The sequence below is a fragment of the Sceloporus occidentalis genome, unplaced genomic scaffold (genome assembly GCF_023333645.1).
Source record: "Sceloporus occidentalis isolate IW3139 unplaced genomic scaffold, rSceOcc1.0.p SCAF_33, whole genome shotgun sequence".
In the NCBI taxonomy this organism is placed as follows: domain Eukaryota; kingdom Metazoa; phylum Chordata; class Lepidosauria; order Squamata; family Phrynosomatidae; genus Sceloporus; species Sceloporus occidentalis.
In genome coordinates this window covers 1,687,516-1,714,130 of record NW_028317013.1, presented here as the reverse complement: position 1 = coordinate 1,714,130, position 26,615 = coordinate 1,687,516, and the positions used below count along the sequence as shown (strand labels likewise).

General features: G+C 37.7%; 1 protein-coding gene across 1 annotated transcript; it reads left to right on the top strand.

The window, feature by feature from the left end:
* Window positions 1–1,987: 1,987 nt before the first annotated feature.
* On the top strand, window positions 1,988–3,487 carry LOC149298317 (potassium voltage-gated channel subfamily A member 2-like). Its single transcript, XM_089487462.1, has one exon. It carries the CDS (start codon window positions 1,988–1,990, stop codon window positions 3,485–3,487), a length of 1,500 nt encoding a protein of 499 aa, XP_089343588.1.
* Window positions 3,488–26,615: the final 23,128 nt, after the last annotated feature.

The following is a 26,615-nucleotide window of genomic DNA, read 5'->3' as shown; positions in this document are numbered from 1 at the left end:
TTTTTGTGCAATGGATCAAATATCAGCCTGCTTTCTTCTTTCAGGAAAGGTATCTAATAGATACAAGGCAGCTCATTTGTTATGCATACACTTGAATACACATTTCATTTGCCTCTTCTCTGGGTTGTGACCCTTGCAGGAGACACAAGAGCTTTGTTTCATTGGAAGGACAGGGGGGAAATAACCATTTTCCCCCCAGAAAATAAACCTGATAAAAAACCCTAATCTGAACCCTTCTGCTGCTTTTATTATACATGTGGGGGAGGGGTGTCAGTTAACCCTTAATTGCCAGAGGGCAAAGGTGCGCAGTGCTTTAGGTGAAGATACTTTTCTTGTGTAATCATATACACATATGGATCTATGTTTGACCTCTGTATAGACTATGGCTGTGATGAAGGCAAAACACCTATTCGATTTATTTTATTTATTTTGATTTAGAATGTTATTGTGTTTCAAACCTTGTTTCCCTTTTCAAGGCATTGGATACAGTTGATGTATTTAATGGATCTCCAGTATACAGTGGCTATAATGTATAGAAATCATATTGTTGTTATATGCTGCTCCAGCTATGCAGTTCTGCCTGTAATGTGTGTCCTGCCTATTTGTTTTGTTGCAGTGCAGAATAGTGAAGCATCATAGTCAAGAGGGAGGCTGTGACTCCTGGATCTGAAAACTGGGACTCACTGCAGATGTTTCATGATGTACCAGCTACACCTTGCTACTATTTTTTTTTTCTTCTTGCCAGGCAACGTCACACCTCCTGAGGACACCAGAGCTGTCTTTTTTTGCTGAGCATAGCAGCTTCCATCTATCACATTATATGCTTTAAACAGAAGCTCATCTGCTTTCAAGTGAGGAAGCCTTACAGATCAATCCTATGCTTTCGCTTGAGAAGAATGATCTTCTATTACCAAGGAATCCCCCAAATTTTAAGCATCAGCTAATTTCATTTTGGACTTTTTAGAACAAATATTTGTATAGGATGCCATTAATCCTGCTGTTATGTATTGCGTTCCCTGGAGCTGTTAGTAGCCTGGTTACCAAGAAACCTGGAGCTTTGCTTCTCAAGGTAAGATTTCTTGCTCAGGTTTCCTTAACTAAATGGACCATATTTTATGTTTGCTATTGTTATCATGTGTTACTATGGCTGATCTTCCATCTATTGATTTGAATAATGTACATGTTATGTAAAGAAATCAAGTGTCACCATTTTTAGATAGTTTACACATTGAGCCTTAACCCTTTCAAGGTCCCAAGATTGTGCTGTCCTCCTGGTGTTCTATTGGTTAAGGGTGCTGTAGGTGATATGCTCTAGTGTATATGTGTGTTTTAATTTTACTAGTCTCTGTATGCACTACTGATATAAACATACAAAATAAAACACCTTACAGAAATAAACTTTGATTAACCACACCATTTTGGGCTTCACTGTGCTTATTTAAATACACTCGGCGTATAATGTAGATCCAAATAGGAAACTTTCTATTCCTTTGACAGCAAAATAGTTTAAATGTGTATTTTGATACCAGCAGATTCTTTAGTCTAACCTTATGTTTTATTGTTCCTTTTGTACTTGTGATGTTACATTACCAAGTGTACCCCTGAGATTAAATCTGAGTTAAAATTGTACAGCACCAAGATCGTTCCCTGAAATACTACGTATTTATAGAATAGAAAACGTGGTAGCAAGCATACCAGGGGAAGTATATTGATATAAGATGCAGTTGAACCTTAACATATCTATTTCTGCAAAGGACGGACGTTGTGTCTGTGTAGCGCATTTTGTTTGACAGAATGGAAAGAATTAAAAAAAATATTATTCTTTATTAAAACATTTATCTCTTCTTTCCCAGGTGGAGGTTCTATGCCTGTTATCATTTACAGAACCCCGATAAGATCTTGAGAACATATTTTTAAACATTTCAGTGCGATCTGTTGCCAACGGCCAACCAGGAAAGCCAAGTAAAGCAATTTTTTGTCATTAACTATGACAGTTGCAACTGGGGATCCCACAGATGAAACTTCAGCTCTACCAGGTCACCCCCAGGACACGTATGACCCTGACCCAGATCACGAATGTTGTGAGAGAGTAGTTATAAATATTTCTGGGCTGCGGTTTGAGACACAACTGAAAACCTTATCACAGTTCCCTGAAACGTTACTAGGGGATCCTAAAAAGAGGATGAGATACTTTGACCCACTAAGGAATGAATATTTCTTTGACCGAAACAGACCGAGCTTTGATGCTATCCTGTACTATTACCAGTCTGGTGGCAGGTTAAGGAGACCTGTCAATGTCCCTTTGGATATCTTTTCTGAGGAAATCAGGTTCTATGAACTTGGTGAAGAGGCCATGGAGATCTTCCGGGAAGATGAAGGATTTATAAAGGAAGAGGAACGTCCCTTACCAGATAATGAGTTTCAGAAGCAAGTGTGGTTATTGTTTGAGTATCCTGAAAGCTCTGGACCTGCCAGGATTATAGCTATTATTTCTGTCATGGTGATATTAATATCTATTGTGAGCTTTTGCCTTGAAACTTTGCCTGTTTTCAGAGATGAAAATGAGGGCATGCATGGGAAGGCAGTGAATTACTACCCATACTCCAACAGCACGCGTGGATACCAACTACCTAATCCTTTTACAGACCCTTTCTTCATTGTGGAAACCCTGTGTATCATCTGGTTCTCCTTTGAGTTCCTGGTTCGTTTTTTTGCCTGTCCAAGCAAAGCCGGCTTCTTCACCAATATCATGAACATCATTGACATAGTTGCGATTATTCCTTACTTTATTACTTTAGGTACTGAGCTGGCAGAGAAAAGTGAAGATGGGCAACAGGGTCAGCAAGCAATGTCTTTAGCTATTCTTAGGGTTATCCGGTTGGTCAGAGTGTTTAGGATTTTCAAGCTTTCAAGACATTCAAAAGGCCTCCAGATTTTGGGACAGACTCTCAAAGCCAGCATGAGGGAATTAGGCCTATTGATATTTTTTCTTTTCATTGGTGTTATTCTTTTTTCTAGTGCAGTGTATTTTGCAGAGGCTGACGAGAGAGATTCTCAGTTTCCCAGCATCCCAGATGCCTTCTGGTGGGCTGTGGTTTCCATGACAACAGTAGGATATGGAGATATGGTCCCTACAACTATAGGTGGCAAGATTGTAGGGTCCCTGTGTGCTATTGCAGGCGTTTTAACCATTGCCTTACCTGTCCCTGTCATAGTATCTAACTTCAATTACTTCTATCACAGAGAGACGGAGGGTGAGGAACAAGCACAATATTTGCAAGTAACCAGCTGTCCAAAGATCCCGTCTTCCCCTGACCTTCAAAAAAGCAGAAGTGCCTCCACTCTTAGTAAATCTGACTACATGGAGATTCAAGAAGGAGTTAACCATAGCAATGAAGACTTTCGAGAGAAGAACTTAAAAACAGCAAATTGCACCTTAGGAAACACAAACTATGTAAATATAACCAAAATGCTGACTGATGTCTGACTGATTTTTTTTCAATTGCAAGGGTTGTCTGGGACAGTAGCAGAGCTTTGCATAATGCAATAATCTGCTAGGTGATATATTTTTAGGTGTGTCGTTTCTGCATGGAAAGCAATAGCCGTGTAAGTGATGTATTATTGCATTTCCAATTAGGAGATAACTCGCAGAACATTCAATTACAACATGTGGGGAGCCTGGAAGCTTTGTGACTATTCAGTCAAAGAATCCTAGAGGCCCAGACATGAGGCCAGCGGTAGCCCTTAAAAGGCTTCTGTGTATATACTTGTCAGGACTGGAAAATCTAAAGAAGCCCTTGAAGCTTAGTAAGCTACTGCACATGCTAGGCTTCAGCTACTGCAGAACACCTCTTAAAGTACGTCATGTATTGCACGACTGCAGCAATTGGTGGCGTTACTTCCAAAGAGGTTCTGCAGGAGCTGTACACGTAAGTGCACTGGACTCTAGTATACATAGTGAGTGGGAAACCAAAATCATTACAGCCTGGAGGCGCAACAATAAAATAGCCATTGTCCAAAGAAATGCTACCTTACCCATGTTGATGATGATCAAGCTCCAAGCTACAAATAAACCTGATGGTCCAGATCTCCTGCTTTAAATATTAAATAAGTATTAAAAAGCCTTCCATATTTTAATGAAAAAAACCCCCATATTTTTGTGTCTGTTATTTATACAGCAAGACACTGCATCTATTGATTTTTTGAAACTCACCAGATTTATTATCTAGCAGAAAGCTGCTTCTTTGTCACTGCAGTGTGTTTGTGCAGAGAGACGTGCGACACAGGACTGTACAAACCTCTGTTCCACAGATGTATGCATTCTCATTTCAGTTGCTAGCTCACAAACGCACAAGCAAGGCCCGGTTATTACCGATCGTGTCAACTTTGTAAAACAAAAGATTTTGGACTACGCTGATTTAAACAAAAGCACCCTTTATTTTTTGTTCTGTTTTAGTTGTCATGGAAACATACTGCAGGGCATCAAAGGGTTAAAAAGCTTGGAGCATCTTTTTTTTTTTGGACAGATAAGAAGGTTATTTTGAATAACCCCTTGGAAGATGATATCCTTATGTAACATAAGTGCCCACCAGTACATTTAGTTCTCAACACAGTAGGCCAGTTGTGGTTCCATGCAGGGATAGGTAAAGTGTATGTATTCGCTAACTGGTGTTTGTGACCAGGCTTGTGGATGTCACTGGTTTCTAGAGTGGGCAAATGTCTTCCATGAAGCCTCTTGCAGCCTACCCTAGTTTCATGTCTATCAGTTGAAGATCTTCTGCTACGCCATTTGTTTTTAATATAAAGACTCTCTGATGTCTCCTGTAGAAAGTGATTTCATCAGTTACTACTAAAACTAGAGGAAGTCAGTAGGAAAAATCACCCTCCAACTTTGAAGGACCAGGTTTTGTTGATAGTGGTGGGCTAGGCTGTAATACAGTGGTGAAATAAAAAAAAGAATATTCATGACATTCTGTAGGCAAGCAGAAGACATGCTGAAACCCTTGTCTTTGTGGACTTGTCTGCGTTCCATTTATACGAACCTATATGTGAAATTAGACTACTGCATGAAAGAAAAATGCATGTACATATTATATATATATATATATATAAAATACTTTAGGTCACAAAATAAAACAGCTGTTCATATAGCTGTGTCAATGTTGATAGTATTTATACTCTTCAATTGTATTATCTAGTTAAATTTCCTTATAGGAAGAAAAATATCAAATCAGGAAAAGGGACCTTCTGATTGTATGTTTTATAAAAGGTTAAAAATCATAAATAAAATTTGCTTGCAACAAGGAATGTGCTTATATGTTTGGAAATGCACTATTGAAAGTATATGTTCTGTATCCCCACATATGGTATATAAGAAAATTACCTGTTATATATATATATAGATATATATTTCTATATAAACATAAAGTAATTTTGTAGTATTAAGAGGCACAGATAATGTATTTTTACCCATTGGTTGCCAGTTACATATCTGTCGGGTGCTCAAACTTAGTAGTAGTGTGATCATACATGCTCTGCACATTACGAATACAATTTTTATCTGCCACAGAAATTGTGGCACTTTAGGCATTGCACAATGTATATAAATCTTTGTGTATGTGTATGAACGTGTATACATATATGTTGATGTGTGCATGTGTAAATGCAAACAAAAAAGCCAGACTGATACAGTTTCTTACCAAACAAGTAACTGTATAAAATGTATCACCTAAAGAAATCCCCATAAACAGAATGAGAAACATGTTGTGAACATAACTGGTTATTTCCCTGGATTATTTAATGTATTGTTTGACATATGATTTCACTGATCCATTGTCCATGTGTTATATCTTACAGATGCCGAATGTCTATATTCAGACTTTATATTATATACATGCATGCGCAAAAATACAAATTCATACAGAATACATCTGGCAGTGCGGTAGGATCTCAAGTTGTTGAGAAAAAAAAATGCACATGTCAATAGGCGTAGTTATTGAATATCTGACTATTTGTGTATGCTTCTATAATGATTATAATACGTAGATAGTGATATCAAATGCTATCTCTTCAAAACTGTATTATCATTTCAGATGTACTGACTTGCTGGATATTCAGTAACAGAAACAAATAATCTATTCAAGGTGGTGTCACTTTTTTGACAATTATGTGGAAATTGCGTTGTTGTTTTTTTACTTATGTTTAGCATACAAAAGACTATGTTGGACAAAAAGTCTTGAAATATTAGTTATATATTCTCTGATTAACACTTGAGCAAACCTAAACATTTACAACATTCCATTGGCCTTGTGGCCAACATGACTACCTAGCTGTGCGGTAGACATAATAGTTTGGTCAGTTTAGCTCTGTGGCCCATTTTTAGTGCCAATCCATTCCTGTTTTGGCACCTATGGTACAAGTCAATGAGGTTTATTGACTGAAAAGGCAGTTGGCAAGAGAGTTGAAGTTTAACTTTTACTTTACATTATGAAGGGTCAACCATGGTGCGCTTCTCCATCAAGAATTGATTAGGTAGCCCTGTATAAAGCACATTTAAATCTATCATGTTTATTTACTTTTTTAATTCAGAGCTAGCTCAGCCATTCTTGCATAGAAGGAATGACCCTTTGTAAGGCATAGTAAAATTCTACTACCATGCCTTTTAGGACATAACAGTACGTCATAAGGGTGTTAAGGGGCTAAGCATGATATAAACCCACTCCGTGCAAGTTTTTTTTCGGAAGGAACAGCTGAGCTGGCACTGTACAATGCATAGATCATAAATCAGTGTGGTGACTATACCTCATAGAGGCTCAGCCCTTCTTGCAGCTGAAGCTTGATGGGGTTAAACCTTTCCACTGTATGGTGATATCAGTGAGTGGAAAACACAGCTTTCCTGCAAACTCGCACTTTAGTGAATGAACCCCAAAATGTCATATCTGCCAATGTACGCACAATATCCACTAGTACTTATGATAGGAAAGCTGAAAAACCCAGTAGGGATTATTGAGTAAACAATTACTGAAAAACAATTGTAGGGATTATTGAGAATGGATTTTGAGAACGCATGACCAAAAGTGTATTGGCATTGATCAAAATGTTTTTACATAAATTATATTTTATATTTCTCATTTGTTTGGAAATTCTGCATCCCTTTAATAACAATGTACAGAATTTATATTTATTTTTTTATATTTCTTTTGACACAACTTCTCTATTATTAAAACATGTATATCTGTGTATTATATATGCATATACATACATGTTTACACAGGCAGGCAGCACATTAATATATATCTATATATATATATGTATATGTATATTTGTATCCACTCTGAAATATTTTTATTCTTACATACGGTATGTAAGATTTTTTTTACACCATATTGGTCCATTGTAAGTATAATTTATGTAATTAGATTCAAATGTATATCATTGATGCTTGTGTATAAAATTCTGTTTGACAAATTACATTGTGTTGTGTTATAATATGTATGAGATATTAAGATGGGGCTACAGAACTCGGCTTCCAAGTAGACGTATTCCCTTGTGAATGAGCAGACTAGATGTGGTGGGATAAATGTCAGCCTTATTATATAGGGGTTATGCATTAACAGTGGTTCTAGTGCAATGTTGAAAAGTAATCTGACCAGCATATCAGATTTTAAAAGTTTACACCAGAATAACATTTTATATATAACACATATATTTCTATGTTGAACAGAACACTGATAAATATACAGCTTAACATACACAGTCAGGTACAATAGGCGCTGTTTTAAGAATAGTAATCCTTTTAGCGTGAATTTATGTTGGCTACTCATTTCCAGTTTTCATGGGAGTGTTATTATTTTGTACCTGGTTTCTACATATATATATATATATATATATAGTTACAACACTGTGTTGTGTTGATTTATACCTTGGCTAGCAGCACAACTGTTCCAGTATCACATAAAAAGTAGCTCTTTGCGACCAACTTGATCTTTGCAATCAGTGTACTAAACACTGTAGATGCAATCTTATACCTTTCTCAATACTTTCTTGTAATGTAATTCAATCGACCATAGAACAATCTCAATGGCAAACTGGTATCTCTAGCTTAACAACCTTGTTTTACAAAAAAATGTATTGGGTTAATAACTTCTAAATAACTTTGAACAGCTGCCTAAAGCATCGTTTGGAAGAACCATTTATAAGCAGTCGATAAAAAAATATTTTTTTTACATAAAATCATTGAGTGTTCTAAACCAACAAGAACCCTAATGGCTTTGGGGATATTACTTTCAAAAGAAACAAGGGGCAGTTTGGAATACGTATATATCTATATCTATATATATATATATATATATATATATATATATATATCTCTATATATATATATATAAAATTGATATTACATAGGTGCTACACGCTACCCTAAATGGGAGGAAATTAGCAAAGACCATTTTGTGCTATAAGTAACTTTCAATATACAATACAATAAAATGAACCATGCAAGAAAGTCTAGTGAAGTTCTTGAAAACTTTCTTGAAAGTTTCCTTTCTTGAAATGAAAAAAAATCTGATCTATAGGAGAACATTTAATGACTGAACAGAAAACAGAAATATAGAATCTCATGGAAGATATCTATTCAGTGCATCTTGTCCAGTTTTTTCCTTGCGTAAAACCCTCAAACTTAATTCTGTTCTAGGTGTTGTCTTATATTCAGGATAGCCTTATGTCTATAGCATGCATGTATGTTTAACTTCCCTTACTGTCTTCACTGGGAGGCGTTTCCACTTATCTTTCACCGTGTCAGTGAAGTAAAAGTTCCTTTTGCACCTTAGCCTCTGACCTCTAGTTTTAGACTACAGCCTCTTGTCTGCGTCTTTGACATGTAATCCCCTCTTGATATTTTGTTGTATTTAAAGGTTTATGTCATGTAACTATGCATTATGAAGGGCCTACCCCAAAGTCTTTCTTTTGTGGTGGGTAGGCATAAATTATTTAATGGCATCATATCACCGACCTAACTATGCATTGCTGTATGCATACAGTACCTCTTTGGGATTTGCCCTAGTTAAGTAGTGTTTCTAAAATATTCTGCAGATTTTATTAAAGGGGTACTCCTGCCTTCATAGTTATGCACTTTAATGCATATGATAGCTGTATAGTCCCTTTACATTTTCATATGGCTCATAATGCAAACGCATGGGGGAGAGTCTGCAAACAAACTCACAGATAATATGTATTCTTCTATAGTTTTTTTTCATAACATAATGTTTCAGGCAGCTGCATGTTTAGCTCTGTCATTTTAGCCCAACTTATTAAACAAACACCCTGACTGCTTATCGTACTGCTTGCGGTAAACAATACAATCGCTCATTGCTAATCACCCAGCCAGACACTGTGTAATAAAAGTCTATGTAGGAAGAGATCTCATAGCATTACCATAAAGAATCAGCTCAGGGTGGTGATTGTGCGCGGAAAGTCACTGAAATAATCACAACTGACAACAATGGAAACCCAAGGTTTCCTTTTATAATGGAAAAAAGGGAAAATGGCATCTGAAATCTATTTCCACTTTGATCACACCTTAATTAATCAAAATAATTTAGTGATTTGCTCACTTGTGCTGAGACATCTTGAGGATCTGAACTATTAAAAGCAGATTGGGACTGAGTCTATAGTATGGTCTATAGTATGGCACCTTCATCTACAGTATAGAGTACATCAGCCTGATTTTTAGGAAAAAATAAATAATACTGTATTACACAATAAGCCTCAGGGGATCATAACTGCCCTTCTTGCCAACCAACTCTCATAGGAAAATGTAAAACACTCTTTTGACATTTTTTTAGGGAAGATCTGTGTAATTAAACAAATGTTACAGTCTCAACTATTCTTTCCACTTCACTCTAGTAATCTCTGTAGAATACAGTGGCCACACTCTCTTATGCATTGATGTTACATATCATTTGTCACTAATAGATTCATTTGTTATTTTAGATTGCAGTTTGTGAGATGTGTTTACATAATGTTGCGTTCACATGAACTCCTATTCCTTATTTGTTTATTAGTGGCTGTATGTGGCATTGCAAGTAAAAAAAAAATATTGTCCACATCAGAGCAGTCAAATGTTCTGTTCCTGTTTTCTACCCTTTTCTACCCTCTTGTAAGACATCCAGCACTCGTTAATTGATCTTAAATGGCACGTACAGGGTGGTTCAGATCAACATCTTTTACTCACACTCCTACTTGTCACTATGTGTCACACTCACGTTTGCAGGGTCACATGAGATTGTGTTACACAGTCCCACTGAGTGGTGCCTCTCATATTCTGCTCTTATGTGTGTATAAAAATGTAAAATATGGGAAACAAGCAAGTCTGGAACAAACCTCTCCATGCTCTGATGAAACTGGGATGGTTGTTAATCCTACCCAGCACCCTTCTGATTGAGGAACCCTAGGCTGCTGCCTGGGCCATCTGGTGTTAAGGCCATCCATGCTTTCATGTGAGCATACCTTAGTAATGTATATGAAAGTGACACTTGCAAACAATAACAAGTTATTCCTATGCAATATACTGTATATTCTTATCGGGTTAAATGTAGTTTCAGACATTTGAGGTACTTCATCATTTAACAATAAAAATCTATCAATGTTGTATCAGAATTAACTTACGATAACTATAACACTATAACAAAAATTTCCCTCTGCCACTTCAAAACAAACCTGACCCCTTTGCCATTCTTTACACATTTTACATATGCATATCTTTACATCCGGTTGTCAGGATCTCCTCCCAGTTATGTTTTCTCTATTGTTAGGTTGATTTATGAATATTGATTTTAAGCTGCATTTCTAAAGACATGAAATTAACGATGTGTGCTAGTTTGCCTTGCCTGAGATGAACTAGTCTCTTACTTACGTCTCCAAAACAATTACACCGATTAACAAAGGAAATGTCAAGCTATAGGCTGTTTAGTAATATAAATTAGTTATGCTAAAAGCTGTGAAGGTTAGAGCTCCCCATCAAGAAATGCGCAATCAGTAATGTAAGAAGAACTCTATTTTAGGAGAAAGGGTTCCACTTTTACAGTATTGCAATTTTTTGCATTAACAACTTGATTTACAATGCGGGTAATTTACATACCCACCTGAAAAATGACAGGTCCATGTTGATGGATGAGAAAATAAAACAGTGTGTCAACGGATAGATCCACTCAAAAGCTCTAAATAAATAATTGACATCACACAGTGAAATGTATTATTAATAACTTCGTTCCCCATGACCTGATAAACATAAAAGTCACAGAACAAGATAAGCAAAAGAGTTTATGAAACTTTTCAAATAGGAATAGCTTTAGTAGTTTTGTGGCATTGAAAATGTAGTGGCGCCGCATTAAGATATATTGGATAATACTGTCTATACACAAATAGCAGTGAAAATACAAACCCTATTGTTTATGCCATGCCAATGCCAGAGAAACAAACATAAATAACATATTCCAAAAAATAAATAGAATCTGCTCTCTGTTGATACATTTTAAGTCTATTACCAGCCAATAAAAATTAGTCACTGTTTTAATCCAACAGCCTTAAAAAATAAAGCAGATATTCAATCATGTGTAGCTTCCAATAAAAGAGATTTTATAAAAAGATATATTAATTTCATTGGATATCCATGTTCTAGATTTGCTGGTAAAGTTACTGCCTAAACACTGGATTGCATTTTCAAATGGTGTTTAGGATGTTCCAACCTGACCTCTTCTTCCAGTGATCCATGAACATGAGTGTCTGACATCACTTCTTAACAAATTTCACCTATCAACTTTTAAAAGTGGATAATGTGTTCGCCACTAGTCACATATTTAAAATACTGGCAAGCTTTTTATTGGTTGACTTTTCAGTTGTTCCCCAATGCACCTTATCCACAAAACTTTATTGTATATACTATTATAAACTATTAAACAACATTTATCATTAGCACAATAAATATATTCCTAAACAATTCATGCATATCTAATAAAATTCTTATTTAAAATCTCCTTGCAAGGGGAGTGTACATGCGAATGAGGGTGTGTGTTAAAGTCAGTGTCTGTTGTAGGGTTTGTGTGTATTGGTTACTGTGGGGGCACTTGGCTTCACATGTCCCTCAATCCAGAAGGTGCCATCCCTCCTCACAGATATAGATGACAGACTGAATTCTAGACAAGTTAATTCATAGCAAAGTGGATGAACAGATAACTAGATAAATTAAATAGAAGAACAAACAGAAACACAGACAGATAGTGACATGCTCAGCTTATCAGAGGAGACTCTGGTGCAGGGTAGGATACTTTGTCCCCACAAGAGACAGCCTGTCAGTCTTAGAAGGTCTCTTCGCCCTCCAACCAGTTCCCCCTCGCGTTGAGCCTTTTAGGCTTGAGCAGCCGTGGGACTTTCTGATGATCCTCCAAGACCGTTCACGATTTCTAAGGTTGCACACGCAGGGTAGTGAAGACAAGCCATAGTCATGAAGCTGGAGTTCAAGGTAGTCATATAACAGAGGAGATCCGGAATCCAGGGAACAGAATAGTTGGGGTCAACTCAGGATTGATGCTTCAGAACACGCTAGGATAGGTTACACTATGACAAGTACAAGTATGACCATCAGAGGGCAAGGATGGGACAATGCACAATCTATCGTTTAATATACAATATGACTTTTAAGAAATCTAACTGATTTTATTATGCATTATACAGGGCCAGTACAAGCCTTGTTGCAGGGTGAGGTCAACATGGACTCCTCATTAATGTAGGTGATTTTAAAGTTAAACTGCAACTCTTCTTCAAACTCTTCCTAAATACAAAACAAGGCAAAAGAGTGAATAAAGTCTGACTATTAAATAATGGACCGACAAGAAAGGTTGAATGATTCTTATCTGCCATCATATTACATGTGATCTGTTCCTAAAAGCTTGGTCACAAGGCTGAATAGTTTAGGCGTAACCCTGAATTTTGCAATTATGGTATATAAAAAATAAAATTAAGGAAAAATGATTCACAGATAATGTACAAAGATTCAATCTACAATTGTGTTTGTTCTTTTTTTCCTCTGTTCTAGAATATGAAAGCATGAGTAAGTGAAATTACTTTTGACACAGTATAATTTGATAGGTAATGTAGTTTCAGCATGGTCACCATAGACTTCCACTGGAGATGAATATTACACACCAGATAGTTGATATAACTATTCATAACAAACAGAAACTTATTCAGGAATTCTAATATTAGCTGAGGCGGAATTTTTGGTCTGATTATAACTCACTATTTAGTAATAATATGAAACAAAAACAAACCACAATATGTAAATACTGGGATTAAAGCAAAACAAGAAAAAAACAACATGCGTATGATTGTAGGGCATCGATATATATGATTTTCAAAAATATTTCAAATTCAATTTCACTAGATAAGCTTGCATAACATTGATTTAGAGGGGTTAATATCATGTATAACCATGAAAGCAGTCATCTAAACAACCTTCAGAACAAAAAATCCCCCCAAAAAATGAAGTATATTTGTTTTCATCGGTGTATTTATACTGAAATTCCCATGATTTTAGAAATGTTTGACAAACCACAAAAAAACAAAGGAATTTGTTTGACAGCTCGAAACTAGAGAACCTAAAATAAACTTCTTTAATGCTTTCCGAGTTTTAAAGAATTTTTAAAACGTGTTGGGGAAAAGTACAAATTATAAAACCATTTGCATGCTTACACATACATGCTTACACACAAACATAGATACACAGTCATGCTCACATACACATTCATGCTCACACACAAAACCTTACATATACATGTTCACACACAAACCCTTACACATACAGTACATGCTTACACGCAAACCGTAACACATACATTATAAAACACAAGCAGACTTATAATAGACTCTTATTCTAACATACGTACGTTCATTAATAAATACTTCCTTCCACCTTCATCATTTACCTCACTTCTGCTAGCACTCTGTGGGAGCTGCCTCGCTTTTACCGTGGGATCACCTAACCTTGCGTTGTGTGACCCCAGGTGGGCAGGTCCAAAATTATATACAAAGGACTGATCTGGGGAGGCAACGGGGTAATGCAATGCAAGGTCAGACCGACCCTTTGTAAACAATGTTGGGCAGGCCCAGGGTGCATTTGCCCCCTGCCTGCTTTGCCCAACTTTGGTCACGAGTTTTGTTGGGTTTAGTGAAAAAGATCTCTGAGGTCTTTAAAGCTTATGCAACTCTCCATTTTACTATATGAACAGTGGTCCCTTAACATGTATCATTAATGATAATAATAAATGGATAGAGCCCCTCCACGGTTAATCAGCTAATCTTTTTAGGAAGTTACACTGAAGTTCCCCAAAAAGAAAACATGTCCTGATTAAGCTAATTACCAGATTTGTGGGACTCTGAACAAGTAAATGGATCAGGAAAATTATCCGTAAATGCTGTTTTCAGACCAATATGAAAACTCCTGAAAAAAAGGTATACCTGGTACTACCAATTCATGGTACTCCCTTAGTCCTCTGAAACTGCATGACCGAGGATTTGCCGATTTTGTAGGCCCTAATTCCCAACACCATAACCTCCAACCAAATAAACACATGGACACAAACTGTTTGGATAAAATTTGGCCACAGATTTAATATGTATGGGAAACAAATCGACAACAAGTTACCACGATAAAGTAATTGCCAGAATTGCCACTAAAAGTAATACTGTACATACATTGCCTCATTGTTTTCCAATCATTCCCCCCCCTGACAATGACACCCCACTTCCCATACATATAACACCACAATTAACCCCTACAACAAAACCAATTGGGAAAAAGTGTGTGATGTACCTTGCCACACTAGGTTCTGAGCCACAGACCAGCTTGAAGCCACCAACTAAACCAAAAACACTATTTCCTATTAGTCCACCTATAGACACGCTGACCAGCCCTGTCACTGTGACACTGATAAGAAAAAACCTTGTTCACCATACTAATAACAGGGAGGGAGGTAGGGGAGCATCGGGTAAGAAAAACTAATTTGAAGTGACAGTTAAATGGAGGGACCTATTTATACAGGACCTCCAAAAGTACCTTAACCCCATTATCCTAAGCCCACCTCCATACCCAGTCAAGGAGGGCTACAGAACAATTTGGTTGCTTTACTCACATAAGGCAAAACAGATTCCCCAAAAGTTGCATTCAATTATTAAGCATAGATCTACACACAGTTCAGGAATTTGATAATAGCTTCAATGACTTGATATGACTATAATAAAGTGGTAGCATAAGTCATATTAACATATGTTCCAGTCCGTGAAAAGACTTTATAAAAGATGTGTGTTGTTACTAAACTCACTTGCTATAAAAATTGGTCCTAGAGAACTGCTGTACAGAGATTTGTTTCTCCTGTTATATGTAAGCCTGACTCTGCTTGTGCCATGCACTGACTGTCTCGTCTAGCATTAACATTTTAAAGGACACAAAGCTTAATACAATTATCATTCATGTGTAGTTGGGTAGAGGAGAAGAATGTCCTTTAAATGCAACCCATGCTGTGTTGTGAATTATATGCCCCCTGATTTAGATGTTTGAATGTATTTATATTTTTTCCCTGATTACAAAACCCATAACATCTCCAATAAAGATGTACCCTGGCTGTGAAACAAAACAATATTCAGCCAACTTCTTACATTTCTTTAACAGTTTTATCTTTTACAGATCTGTTAATATTCAGATAGATCATTATAGAAAAAAGATAGCATTTATTATTTATGATGGGGTTAACAAGTTAGGAATTGAGACAGAGGCTTGCACAGCAAATTTCAAATATTAATCGAGTTGCTACAGACTTTCATACAGTGTATTAAATTACCAGTGCATTGCATTTCCTTAAGAGACATCAAGTCTGTAATTTTTATTGTATTCAAAAGGCTAAACTCGGACTAAGAAGGGAACTTAAAAGTAAAAGACCAATGTTTTCTTTATTCTTTACATAGAATGTGATACACAGTAGTATAATAAATCATATAAGTATTATAATGAATTATAGAAAAATATATATATTTGGAATACAATTGGCTATATTTGGTATTTACATTCGTCATCCAAACCTTATGGCTTTATAGCCACAAGCAATTATTTCCACTTTTGTTTTCAAGACTTTTGCTAGTAACATTAGAGATAAGACATTCTGTTGAGCTTAATAATAATTTGTGAGCTTTATATCACAGTAAAATTATGAAGGTCCCTTCGTCTCTGAGTATAGTAAGTAAGCATGCTTATCTACTGTTGAATGAGCCAGTGGAAAAACTTTTATAGTCAATAGTGGAAATAGTCAATAGTGAATAGTGCAAATTCATTCCATCCATGTTTAATGCAGCAGTACAGAGATTTTGGTGCTCACACCAGAATAGAATACCTATAATTCATATACCTTCATATGGGGGAAATGGCATTGTTTTACTTGGGCTGACATACCTTTTTTGACCCAGCCCTTACGTTTTCTACATTTCAGGTAATGAAATATGGTCACCCTGTCAGTGATGTATCTCATGACCTCGCAGTATTAAACTGGATGCTCCACTTCATTAAACTTTTCAGTGCTTTACTCATCTTCCTGATGGAAACTTTTGAATGTGAACCATCCTTGACATAATTGTTCTATAATTATCAGTAACTTTAATTGGTCCTTTTGGTTGGCATGGCATTTGATTAAAAAGCAGCAAGTGATCCAATATAAAATAGTTAAAATATGTATTTTTCATTAAATATTGCATGCAAGTAGACTAAAATTTTTAAAGTATAATGTAGAATTCCACAAAGCAAATTAGTATTTGTACTATTTATGTAAGCAAACTTGTTAATAAGGGATTCAGGGAACCCCCATTTCAAATTTGTTTTTACTAATTTTATTTATATAATAAGGTTGTGTATGTCTGTTTTGTATTAATTTTGCTACCCACTTGCCCTCTCCAGCAACTCACAAAATTCACAGACCCTTCCACACATTAGCAAAATTGAGAGTTTGCTTACGGTCTGGTCAACCTTAACTTGAGTGGCCACTCAACAACTTAGTTAATAGACCAAATAGTGGTACATTATTAGTGATCACTCTGTAAAGTACAAAAGAACTGTTAAGAAGAACACAAATTAGTCAATAGGTTTTTTTTTTAGGTTATGCTGAAGGAGACGTTATTGATTTGCTACTTTTGGAAAAAGTCAGTTTCTCTTCCAGTACAGTTGTAATCGTTTCAGAAGCCTTAAGACAGGAAAGAAGGCCAGCATATCAATCACAAACCCTCAATACTCCTTTTATCTCACAGATCAATAAAGAGATGTGTAGCTCACGCATTATCTGCCATGCTTTTATGAAGCAGCTAAACTTATTCTCTGGAGGTTGTATCTTTTAACAGCATGGAAAGCAAACAGTTTGAGATGTTAATCTTTTCAGATTTACAGCCTATGATGCTAAATTTTCCATAATATAATTTTTAATGATTTACAGGACAAACATACATTTTTCTATAGTTTGCTAGTTTGGAGATAATGTACAATTTTATTGGTGGATGAGGGATCTAAAACTAATTTTCACTTAATACTTTATTCATATTATAACAAACTTCTTAGCTAAGGATCTCTAAAGTCATTTCTCTGGGCTTAAAGTGTGGCGTTCTAGGGCAATAAGGCTCAGGAACAGCAATATCTGTAAACCGTGCATACAAGTAAACACAAAGTAATTAAATAAAAGCCTATGTACCACTACAGCCCTCTCTGGAAAACTTTTCTGGCCATAGCTTAGGAATTCTTTTTTTCAGGGTTTCTATTTGCATTGGGAGCACAAGGTAACTTGCTCTCCCCTTAATAGGCTCGCCAATTCGGAGGCCCTAACCTACTAAGTGAACTATTCCAAGTAATTCTTGACCAAGGTTTTGTTAAGACAGCGACATGGCTTTTGCAGGTCTCTTATTTTATCTAGTCCTACCAATAGTTTTAAAAAAATCAAAATCAGTATACATTAGCTATTCTGAAAAATAATAATTAAGTTGCTGACTGAGTTTGCTGAAATGGAGCAAATATCTGTTCCTTAAAGTTAACTCACAAGCTAACTCAACTGTATTGAAAAGGTATTACAATTGATATGGCTGCTGACAGAGATATATCACTGGAGATTGACTGCAAACAGGAAGTATTTAGTCTGCTTCAATGGAGTTACTGTATATCAAAAATGTCAACAGATTTAGGAACATAACCTACAGGGACTAATCATAGACGTATATTGCAGCCTTGTCAATCCCCCTATCTAACCGCTGTGAGCAAGGATGTCCACATCTGGACTGACCTTTTACTTGTAGGAGATCCATTAAAGTTTACAGATGGAAAAATAAACAAAAGAGCGCAAGACTCTCCAGTCTGACACTGTTATGTCACTTGGACCTGTTAGAACCTATTCATTGGAAAGGTGTCACTCCTCCTTTGCAACATTCCAGGATTTCAAATAACCTTAGACTAGGGGTGGACTTAGATCATTGTAAGTTGATTGTGAGATCATTGTTAGTAGTTAGTAGTCCACATATCTTTTTGTTTGTTATTTGTTGTAATAAAAAAGAAGATAACTTTAAATAGTGTAAAACATTTTTAATTTGTAGTCTTCACGCAACATCACAAAAAATATAATTGTGGGTCCAATCTTGGTGTCTGTGATGTTTTACATGATCTATTCTATACCTGCAAGGCTGGGTTTGCATTTTATTCAGTTGATCTATACATTCAATGCTGTGTTCCATGTGTTCTTTATTTGACCTATACATTAATAACATGGGTGAGGAGCTCAGTAGAGGATGGGACAAAGGGAGAGTCCCTTTGTCCCCTCCTCTCCTGAGCTCCTCACCCATGTTATTAATGATGACAGTTTTATTCGCCATGAGAGAGGTTGTGCTAAAGTTATCTTAAACCATTACATGCACAGGCATTCAGTATGCATATACTTTTTTAAATGTAAAAAAATAGCACATAAGATTTCTGCTCATATCAACTACTAAAGTTAGAGGGAACATTAATCACTGTATATGAAGTTAGACATGGCTGGTGGTACAGCATAACTCCCAGCACTATATACTAAGTCAGACATTGGAGGTGGTACAGCATAACTCATCACTTTATACTGAGCCAGGCACTGATGGTTGTGCAACAAAGCTCCTATCACACACTTACTCATGCTTTATTACACTATCCTATTTATATCACTATCCACTTCTTTTATCATCATACAGCATGTATGGACAGACCTTGATTTTGGGCTAGTTAAAGGGAGATGACGGATTGGGTCATTGTGACTCAACATACTGAGAATGTTCCATATTGTTTCCTATTATTGTGTTTATTTTTGATTGTGTTATCATAACAGTACATGTGGGCATAATTCCCCTATCCCCAGCATCTGGTATCACTATTGTTATTAGTTCTGATAAAAAAGATTTTACTCCTACCCTGGGTTTCCTGTTAGGTGGAGGCACTACCAACCCTTACTTTTTTGTACCTCAGCCTCCCAGTGTCCATTAGTGGAGGCTCAGGATTCCCAGTTAAGGCCCGAGAGAGACATCATGAAATGTAAGAGGCCTGATGATGCAGTTAGAAGCATGTGAGTGTTGCACAAACTAGGGTGAGTGGCTAGTTTCATTTTAGTTAACCAATAACTATGGGTGCCATAAAATGGGAAGGCTACCTCCTAACCAACAATTTTATGTTTGCCATTATATTACAAATCTACACATACGTTAAGCTTATTGCACTATTAAGAAAACAAATGAGAACTGGTCAAAAGTGATCAAGGGCAATTAGATGTCTTAATGGGGAGGGCCATTGTAAATTTTCCTTTTGAGATATGTCTTATTTTTTTCTATTTTTTTCAGGTGGAATAGACAAAAGTACAGCGCACAGAGTGTGTGCTTACATCGATATTTCCTAATTTGTGCTTTTGTGTTATGAAAATAGAAACCACGTGAACAAGCATAAAATAAATACTATATGCAGAATGCTGTGTCCTATAATAGATACGTGGTCAGCATTTTGTTTACGTAAAACACTGAAAAGCATCTTAGTCCTCACCCAAGGACATATTCTACAGACAAAAATACGAGAAAAAAGAGAAAAACTACTTTTCAGTACTAATCACCCAGTCTATCTCTGCCCGTCTGAATGCTTTTGAACCAACAGCGAAGAATTCATCACAAAATCCGATTTGTCAGAAGGGAGTAACAGATTCTTAGTTCTTAATTTAAAGAACTATCTACAAAAAGTCTATAATATAGATACAAAGTCTATTTCTCTCTTTAACATACACAATAACATGGTAATCAGCCTCGCTAGGCATAAAGATTTGCTCTGTGAACTGAATTACATAGTTCTTTTAGTTAACTAGTACTCAATCTTATGAAACATGTAAACTTGTAAACTTTGCAAGCACAGCCACTTAATGATTACAAATCTCAAGAAAGATGACAAACCCTCCTATCTGTTATCTGGCAAGTGAACCTCAAATATTTTAAAACAGTGTTCACAACCTGACTTCAAGGGCCACAAAAAGGCCACCATTTTTGGATATTCCAGCTTGAGCACCAGCATCTAAATTAAAAATTCATTACATTTATTTCAGGCAAGGATACACAGAATTCATGTCCATCAAGGTCAGATACTAGGATGTGTTTTTCAGCCTGCTGCCTATTTACTAGTACTACACACTTTTTTAACACCACAGACTTCTCTCTCCATTGAGCTTTCCAATGGGGTACAGACTGTATTCCTCTATGCACAAGTGAGCACATGTGACAGACAGTGTCTTAACAGCCTGCCTTATGGTCCCCACTCAGAAATATACCTCATATTTTGGGTCTGGATTGGCCTTGTGGAGAGGATCAGACTGTGTAATGGTATTAGTGAGCTAAAAGTTGAGATGCTGTAAAGCAGAGATGAACCTTAGGACAGGCTGCTATTTCACCGTCCTTGGTTAAGTTAGTCTCATACTTTTTTGTACACAATATCTCACTTTGAGGTTCACCCCAAGTGTAACAGTGACTCCAGATGTGGATCTCCTTGCTCATGTGTGCCTAGATGGATACCAACTGCATCCCACTGATGAGGTCTATGAAAGGCAAAATTTGATGAGTGCTAAAGAGAGAAAACTTTTTAACACTAGCCATGTGCTAGGGTCAGTATGGCACTAGATCTGATTACATGATCAATGGTACACTTTTATTTGTTTTTGTGCATGTGTGTTTTTGTTTTTCTGACGTGGTCACTGGTTTGTATTTTGTCCAGCACTCCTACGTGAAGGCTTCAGTGACCCCTATACTTTGTTGAAGGGGTGCCTAAAAGATCTGTCTCTCCTCAGGTTTCGTCCAGGGAGGTCCTATCCCCTGAAAATATATTTTACATACATATCTATATATAATCTTTTTAATCAAAGGTGGGCCCCTAGGTCCCCATTTAAATCATTGCCTCCCCAATAATACCCTACCCCAATGCTATAAAAATATTCCTTATGGAAGGCACAGGCCCCATCTTGTTCATACCCTTATAAGTAAACTGAAAAACTTTAGGGGGTTTCCCCCTTAACCTCCCACCCATGCGCGTTGCTCAAAAATCCCTTTGGAAAGGCACAGAGCCCATCCCTTTGCTCTCCTCTCCATCTATCTCTGACCTGTTATTTAAAATAAACAATTAAAATAAAAAAGATGCTCTTACCTACCCCCTTCTACATCAAAGTCCCTGAGTTAGATGGGTATGAGTCTTTTTAAAAGCCAGAAAGACATTAAACGTGTGCATTTGTTTTAACAAACATTGCCTGTTTTGTGCGTTCATATGAATCAACAAAAAGGAGCACCATCTCCAACAAAACTGCCAAAAACGAACTGCAAAAGTGCTGAAAATTTGTCAAGATTCGTCTATTCGTCGCCACCTGCAGCCACCACCATTACAAGCCATTTTGGCACTCACTGATGAGGTGGGAAGGACTGTGTGTAGGAGGGTACATATCAATGACTAATAGGTTGACGTAGCCATAAAAACGAGATGGTTATGGCTGTGATTGATAGGTCCAACTACCTGTGGGAGTTTTTCTTTACTTTTTTTCCCTCTGGCCAATTTACAAGGGAAAGAGCCAAGCATTAGATAAATGTGAGCTGACACCACTTTATCTTGTCAGTAGCAGTTGTATAGAGTTGGAGTGTGAGACAGTGACAGTTAGCCTTGTACTCTTGTGGGGTGGATTGGAGAAGCTGTAGTGACTACTGTCATGTATTACAGGGTCTGCAGCAGAACTTTTCCCCCTGTTTCTGAGTAGAGTTTAGTTTATTAAGACAGTTGCCCATTTATGTTACTAGCCAAACCTGTAATTTGTTATTTTTTATTATCTTTCTATCATAGTAGTATGTTAGATGACCACTAGTATACCATTCCCAAATAGGCAGAAGCACATGGCCCAGCAGGACCAACAAACTGAAGTGCAAGTGCTAAAAACTTGTACACTCCACCTACCAAAGTAAGGTGCGGTTTTAGTCACAATTGTAAGAACCAAGGAACTCACTGAGGGGTCAGGATCCAGGCAAAGATAGTTTGCAAGCTATTTTATAGTGAAACATGTAATGAAATCATTTCTACCAATGCAAACACAACCACCCCTAGAGCTACCACTACCATAAGCACTGGCAGCACTCTCTAGAGCAAAGAGGGATAGCAAGCGCTGGCACTGATGGTCAGATTATAGCAGCAGATCTATTTTTGCCCCAGAAAATAGTGAGGAACATGAGGGAAAGCCTACATTTGCAGCAGGAGTGGACCTTACTCTGCCTTCTTCCCAGGTGCTAAAAGGATAAAGTCATGATGACGGCAATTACCAGGATTTACAGCAGTAACTGTGTAAATAAGTGTACAAGTGTTTTTTCCAGTTATTCCGAAGCTTTTGTAATAACGATGGATCCCATCACTTCCCTTGGATTTGTATGTTTTTACTTTGCATATACAAGTAGAACCCCTTCCTCTATAAACATACATGTTTTACCTGGGTCCCCATTTCTCCTTTCTAACTGAGGTCCCATCCTTTAACCTTCCTCTGTAAAAACTCACATAAGTATTTATTAATGCAGTTGGCTAGGTTGGTATCCTGATTTACATAACTCCTTTTATTTGTCTTTAATCTTATTTAGTTCCTTCTGTCACTCATATAGCTAAAAAAGGTTTTAACACCTTTTTTAGTTAACCTGACAATTTTCTCGGCTGTGAAAATTCAATAATTTGCCTCCATCATTTTAGCTTTAAATTAGCTCTCATTTTACTCATTCTAAGTCTGCTTATAGTTCCTAAATGCTACCTTCTTCTCTTGCAATATTTATAGTCTAAGGTTTCAAATGAAAAACATGACATCCAGCCACTGCACTCAACTTGCTAAGCAGGGAAATACGTGCCACTGCTGACTCCTCTCAGGTGGTCTTTTGTGCCCCCTGCAGAAGCCTTCTGTATCTTGTACTGTATGCTGGATTGACCCATTGATTGTCTCTGGTTTCACTCCCCTCACGGCTCCATTTTCCGATGTTTGTTTGCTGTCTTTACCTTAGTGTGTTCCTTGCATGTCTTGAGCTAAGAATTTTGTTACAGCAGAGTCTATTTATTTGGTTATGACACTTGGCATGTTCTTAACCAGCCTGTTGTTAATTTGTACATGCCACACTAGACCTACTTGGCTCTCACCTTTGCCATCCTCTGACGTCACCGCAAGCACTGCCATATTACCCTCAGTTCTATTTTAAATCAAATCCCTTTCTGTTTATCTCTTCTCTTTCTTTTTTATGTCTCTTTGTCATCACACCCTTCTCTTTATTTCACATGCTCTTTCTCTCTCTTATTACCCCTTTCTCTTTACCTCACATTCTTTCCTATCTCTCCCCCTTCTTTATTTATTTATTTTTATTGTGACGCAATCTGAAGGAACAGATTTGTATAGTAATATCGTACTGTTATATCATTATCGTCATTTTGCATCCAGTATACACACATAGCTTTATTTAAATTTGGGAATTCTTGTGGCTATTATATCTAATTATCTATCTATATAGTCCATCCTCATTCTCTCTGTTAGGGACCAGACAAACACAAAATATAGTGCAAAACACCTTTATTGAAAACAATGTAAACAAGGCAAAATCGTAGTTCAAAAACGTAATTCAAAAGATAAAGCCAGAGTCAGAAGCCAAAACGGTACTCAGATAAGCCGGGTCAGGAAGAAAAAAGTCAGGAAGTAAGCCAGAGATCAGGAGCCAGGGGGGGTCGTCAGGAATAGCAAGGTCATGCACGGGCATATCAACACATGGCAAGCACTTTAGCAGCAAAAACAACACAAGGGCCAGGGGGAAGTACAGTTTTGCTGTTTAAATAGACTGAAAGGGCTGACTGTGGGCTGGATAATGGGCTGGTCCAAAGGAGGAGATACTTACCAGGTGTGTAATGCTGACAGGCTTTTTATTAGCCTTCTACGGTGTGAGCAAAAAAGTGGCAGTAATGCAGCCAGACCATAACACTCTCGCTCCCTCTTTCACACATCCCCTCTGTTTCTCTCCCTTTTCTTCCTACCTGTAAGGCACTTACCTCGGGGACACAGCAGACGTCCTCCTCTTCTCCACGACAGGGCCGCCACCGCTGCACTAAGCAGCCGCACGTAGCTGTGTCGCTATGGTGACAGAAGACGTGGTTACGTCCCAGACACCTTCTGGTATCCTGACCCCGGCTTGCTTAACGGCTATTGTGTCTTCTGGTATCCTGACCCCGGCTTGTTCTCGACCACCCATGCTTATGGTTACACCGCTAGAACGCCCTGTTATCTACTCCAAGCCTACCAGTGCATGTTCCGTATTGAGCAAGTGTGTTCAGTTCGTGCAATTCAGATTCCTTCTGGTAAGACGTACTACATATCTCACACTACCTCTCCCCTTTTTCTTGTATCTCATCCAATTTCCATTGATCCCCTTTTTCATTATATGTCCTTTTTATTTATTTGATTTCTTCCATTTCTCTTTATCTCTCTTCTTTTTTCTTCATCTCTCCCATTTGTCCCCATATGTCTTCCCTTTCATTATCTATTTCATTTCTCCCTATTGTTACTCTTATTCATTATTATATTTGGCATCTTTTCCTCATCTTTCCCTTGCCTCTCCCTCAGTAACTTACACACGTGGCACACATTTTTACAAACACTCTGACATTTGCACAGACTTACACAATACCGCCAACACACATGCACACATACTCACTAACACACACTTTTATATACATTCATGGTCAAATACCCTTACACATACACATCCATGCTCACACACCCATACACATCCATGCTCACACATACACATCCATACATGCATGCTCACAAACACTTTTCCTCCTTCGACCCCTTACCCTCTCCCTCCTTCGACCCCTTACCCTCTCCCTCCTGCCATCACTCACCCCCACAGCTCAGCAGTAGATTTTCTTTGTTGCTGTTATGAACCTTGTACTTACCTGCTCCCAGGCTCCCACAGCGGGCAGACATATCACATAGTCTCCTCTCCTCCCCGAGCAGGGTCTCTATGGCAATTAGAGAGGCCAGTAGAGAGGAGGACGCGTTCACAGGTTGCCACGGAGACGTGTCTCCTCCCCACTGCCGACATACGCCGGCAGGGCCGGAGACGCATACAGGCTATGGCGATGTGTCTCCTCCACTGACGTTATTTTGGGCAAATTCAATTGAATAAAAGCCCTGCTCTCCCAGAAACCTTTGCTCAGGTATCAGTTGAACTTTATTCCTATACCCAAGCGTTTCTCTATTTGACCCTTCGTGTACCAGACCTTGTTTTGTGACTTTGACCAGTGTTACTTGCAGCCTGCTTTGAGCCCGTTGCTTTGTGACCCGACCTTGCTCCTGGATTATCCTTCTTGTACCTCGTCTGGACTTTTTATGTGAATTGACTCCTGCTAATAGGGACCTATTTGCTCATCAGCTCACGTTGAGATCTGTCATCTGCTCATGTAGAGGCATAACAGTTGCTCACACGGTGTGTAAGCAGCCTTTAGCAGCAGGATCACATGACCTTGCATTATTTGACCATGCTCTGTTCCTGTCATCCTGGGCCAGTCCAAAATTGTTTACAAAGAGCTGGTTTGACCTGGATCAGCCCTTTATGGACAATTTTGGACAACCTGAGGGGCCAGGAACAGATTGTGGTGGCGCTGAGGCACCTGGGGCCGACCAACCCCCTCTATGTATGCCGCTGGTGCTGAGTGCTGGGATATGGCGTTATATCCTGGCAATGGGCATTACTTTGGAGCCGGTTAGAGGGAGATCTATGAACTTTCCAGCTGGGCAATAGCCCTTAATAGATACTCTGGGGTTCCCGTAGCAACCCTTCAGTGATGCTCCTGGGATACAATGAGAAAATCATATTTGGAAGAGTGGAAAAAAGAAAAAAAATTTAGGTAAATTATGGAGGAGGAGTGAAATCTAGACAGACAAACCAAACCTGTATTGTGTTTCATTTGCACACGTATCTGGAAAGTGGAAACTGATGTCCTCAGCATA

What these genes read in the sequence shown, in the direction of transcription:
- LOC149298317 (XM_089487462.1), top strand. Translation starts at nt 1,988, where the DNA reads ATGACAGTTGCAACTGGGGATCCCACAGATGAAACTTCAGCTCTACCA.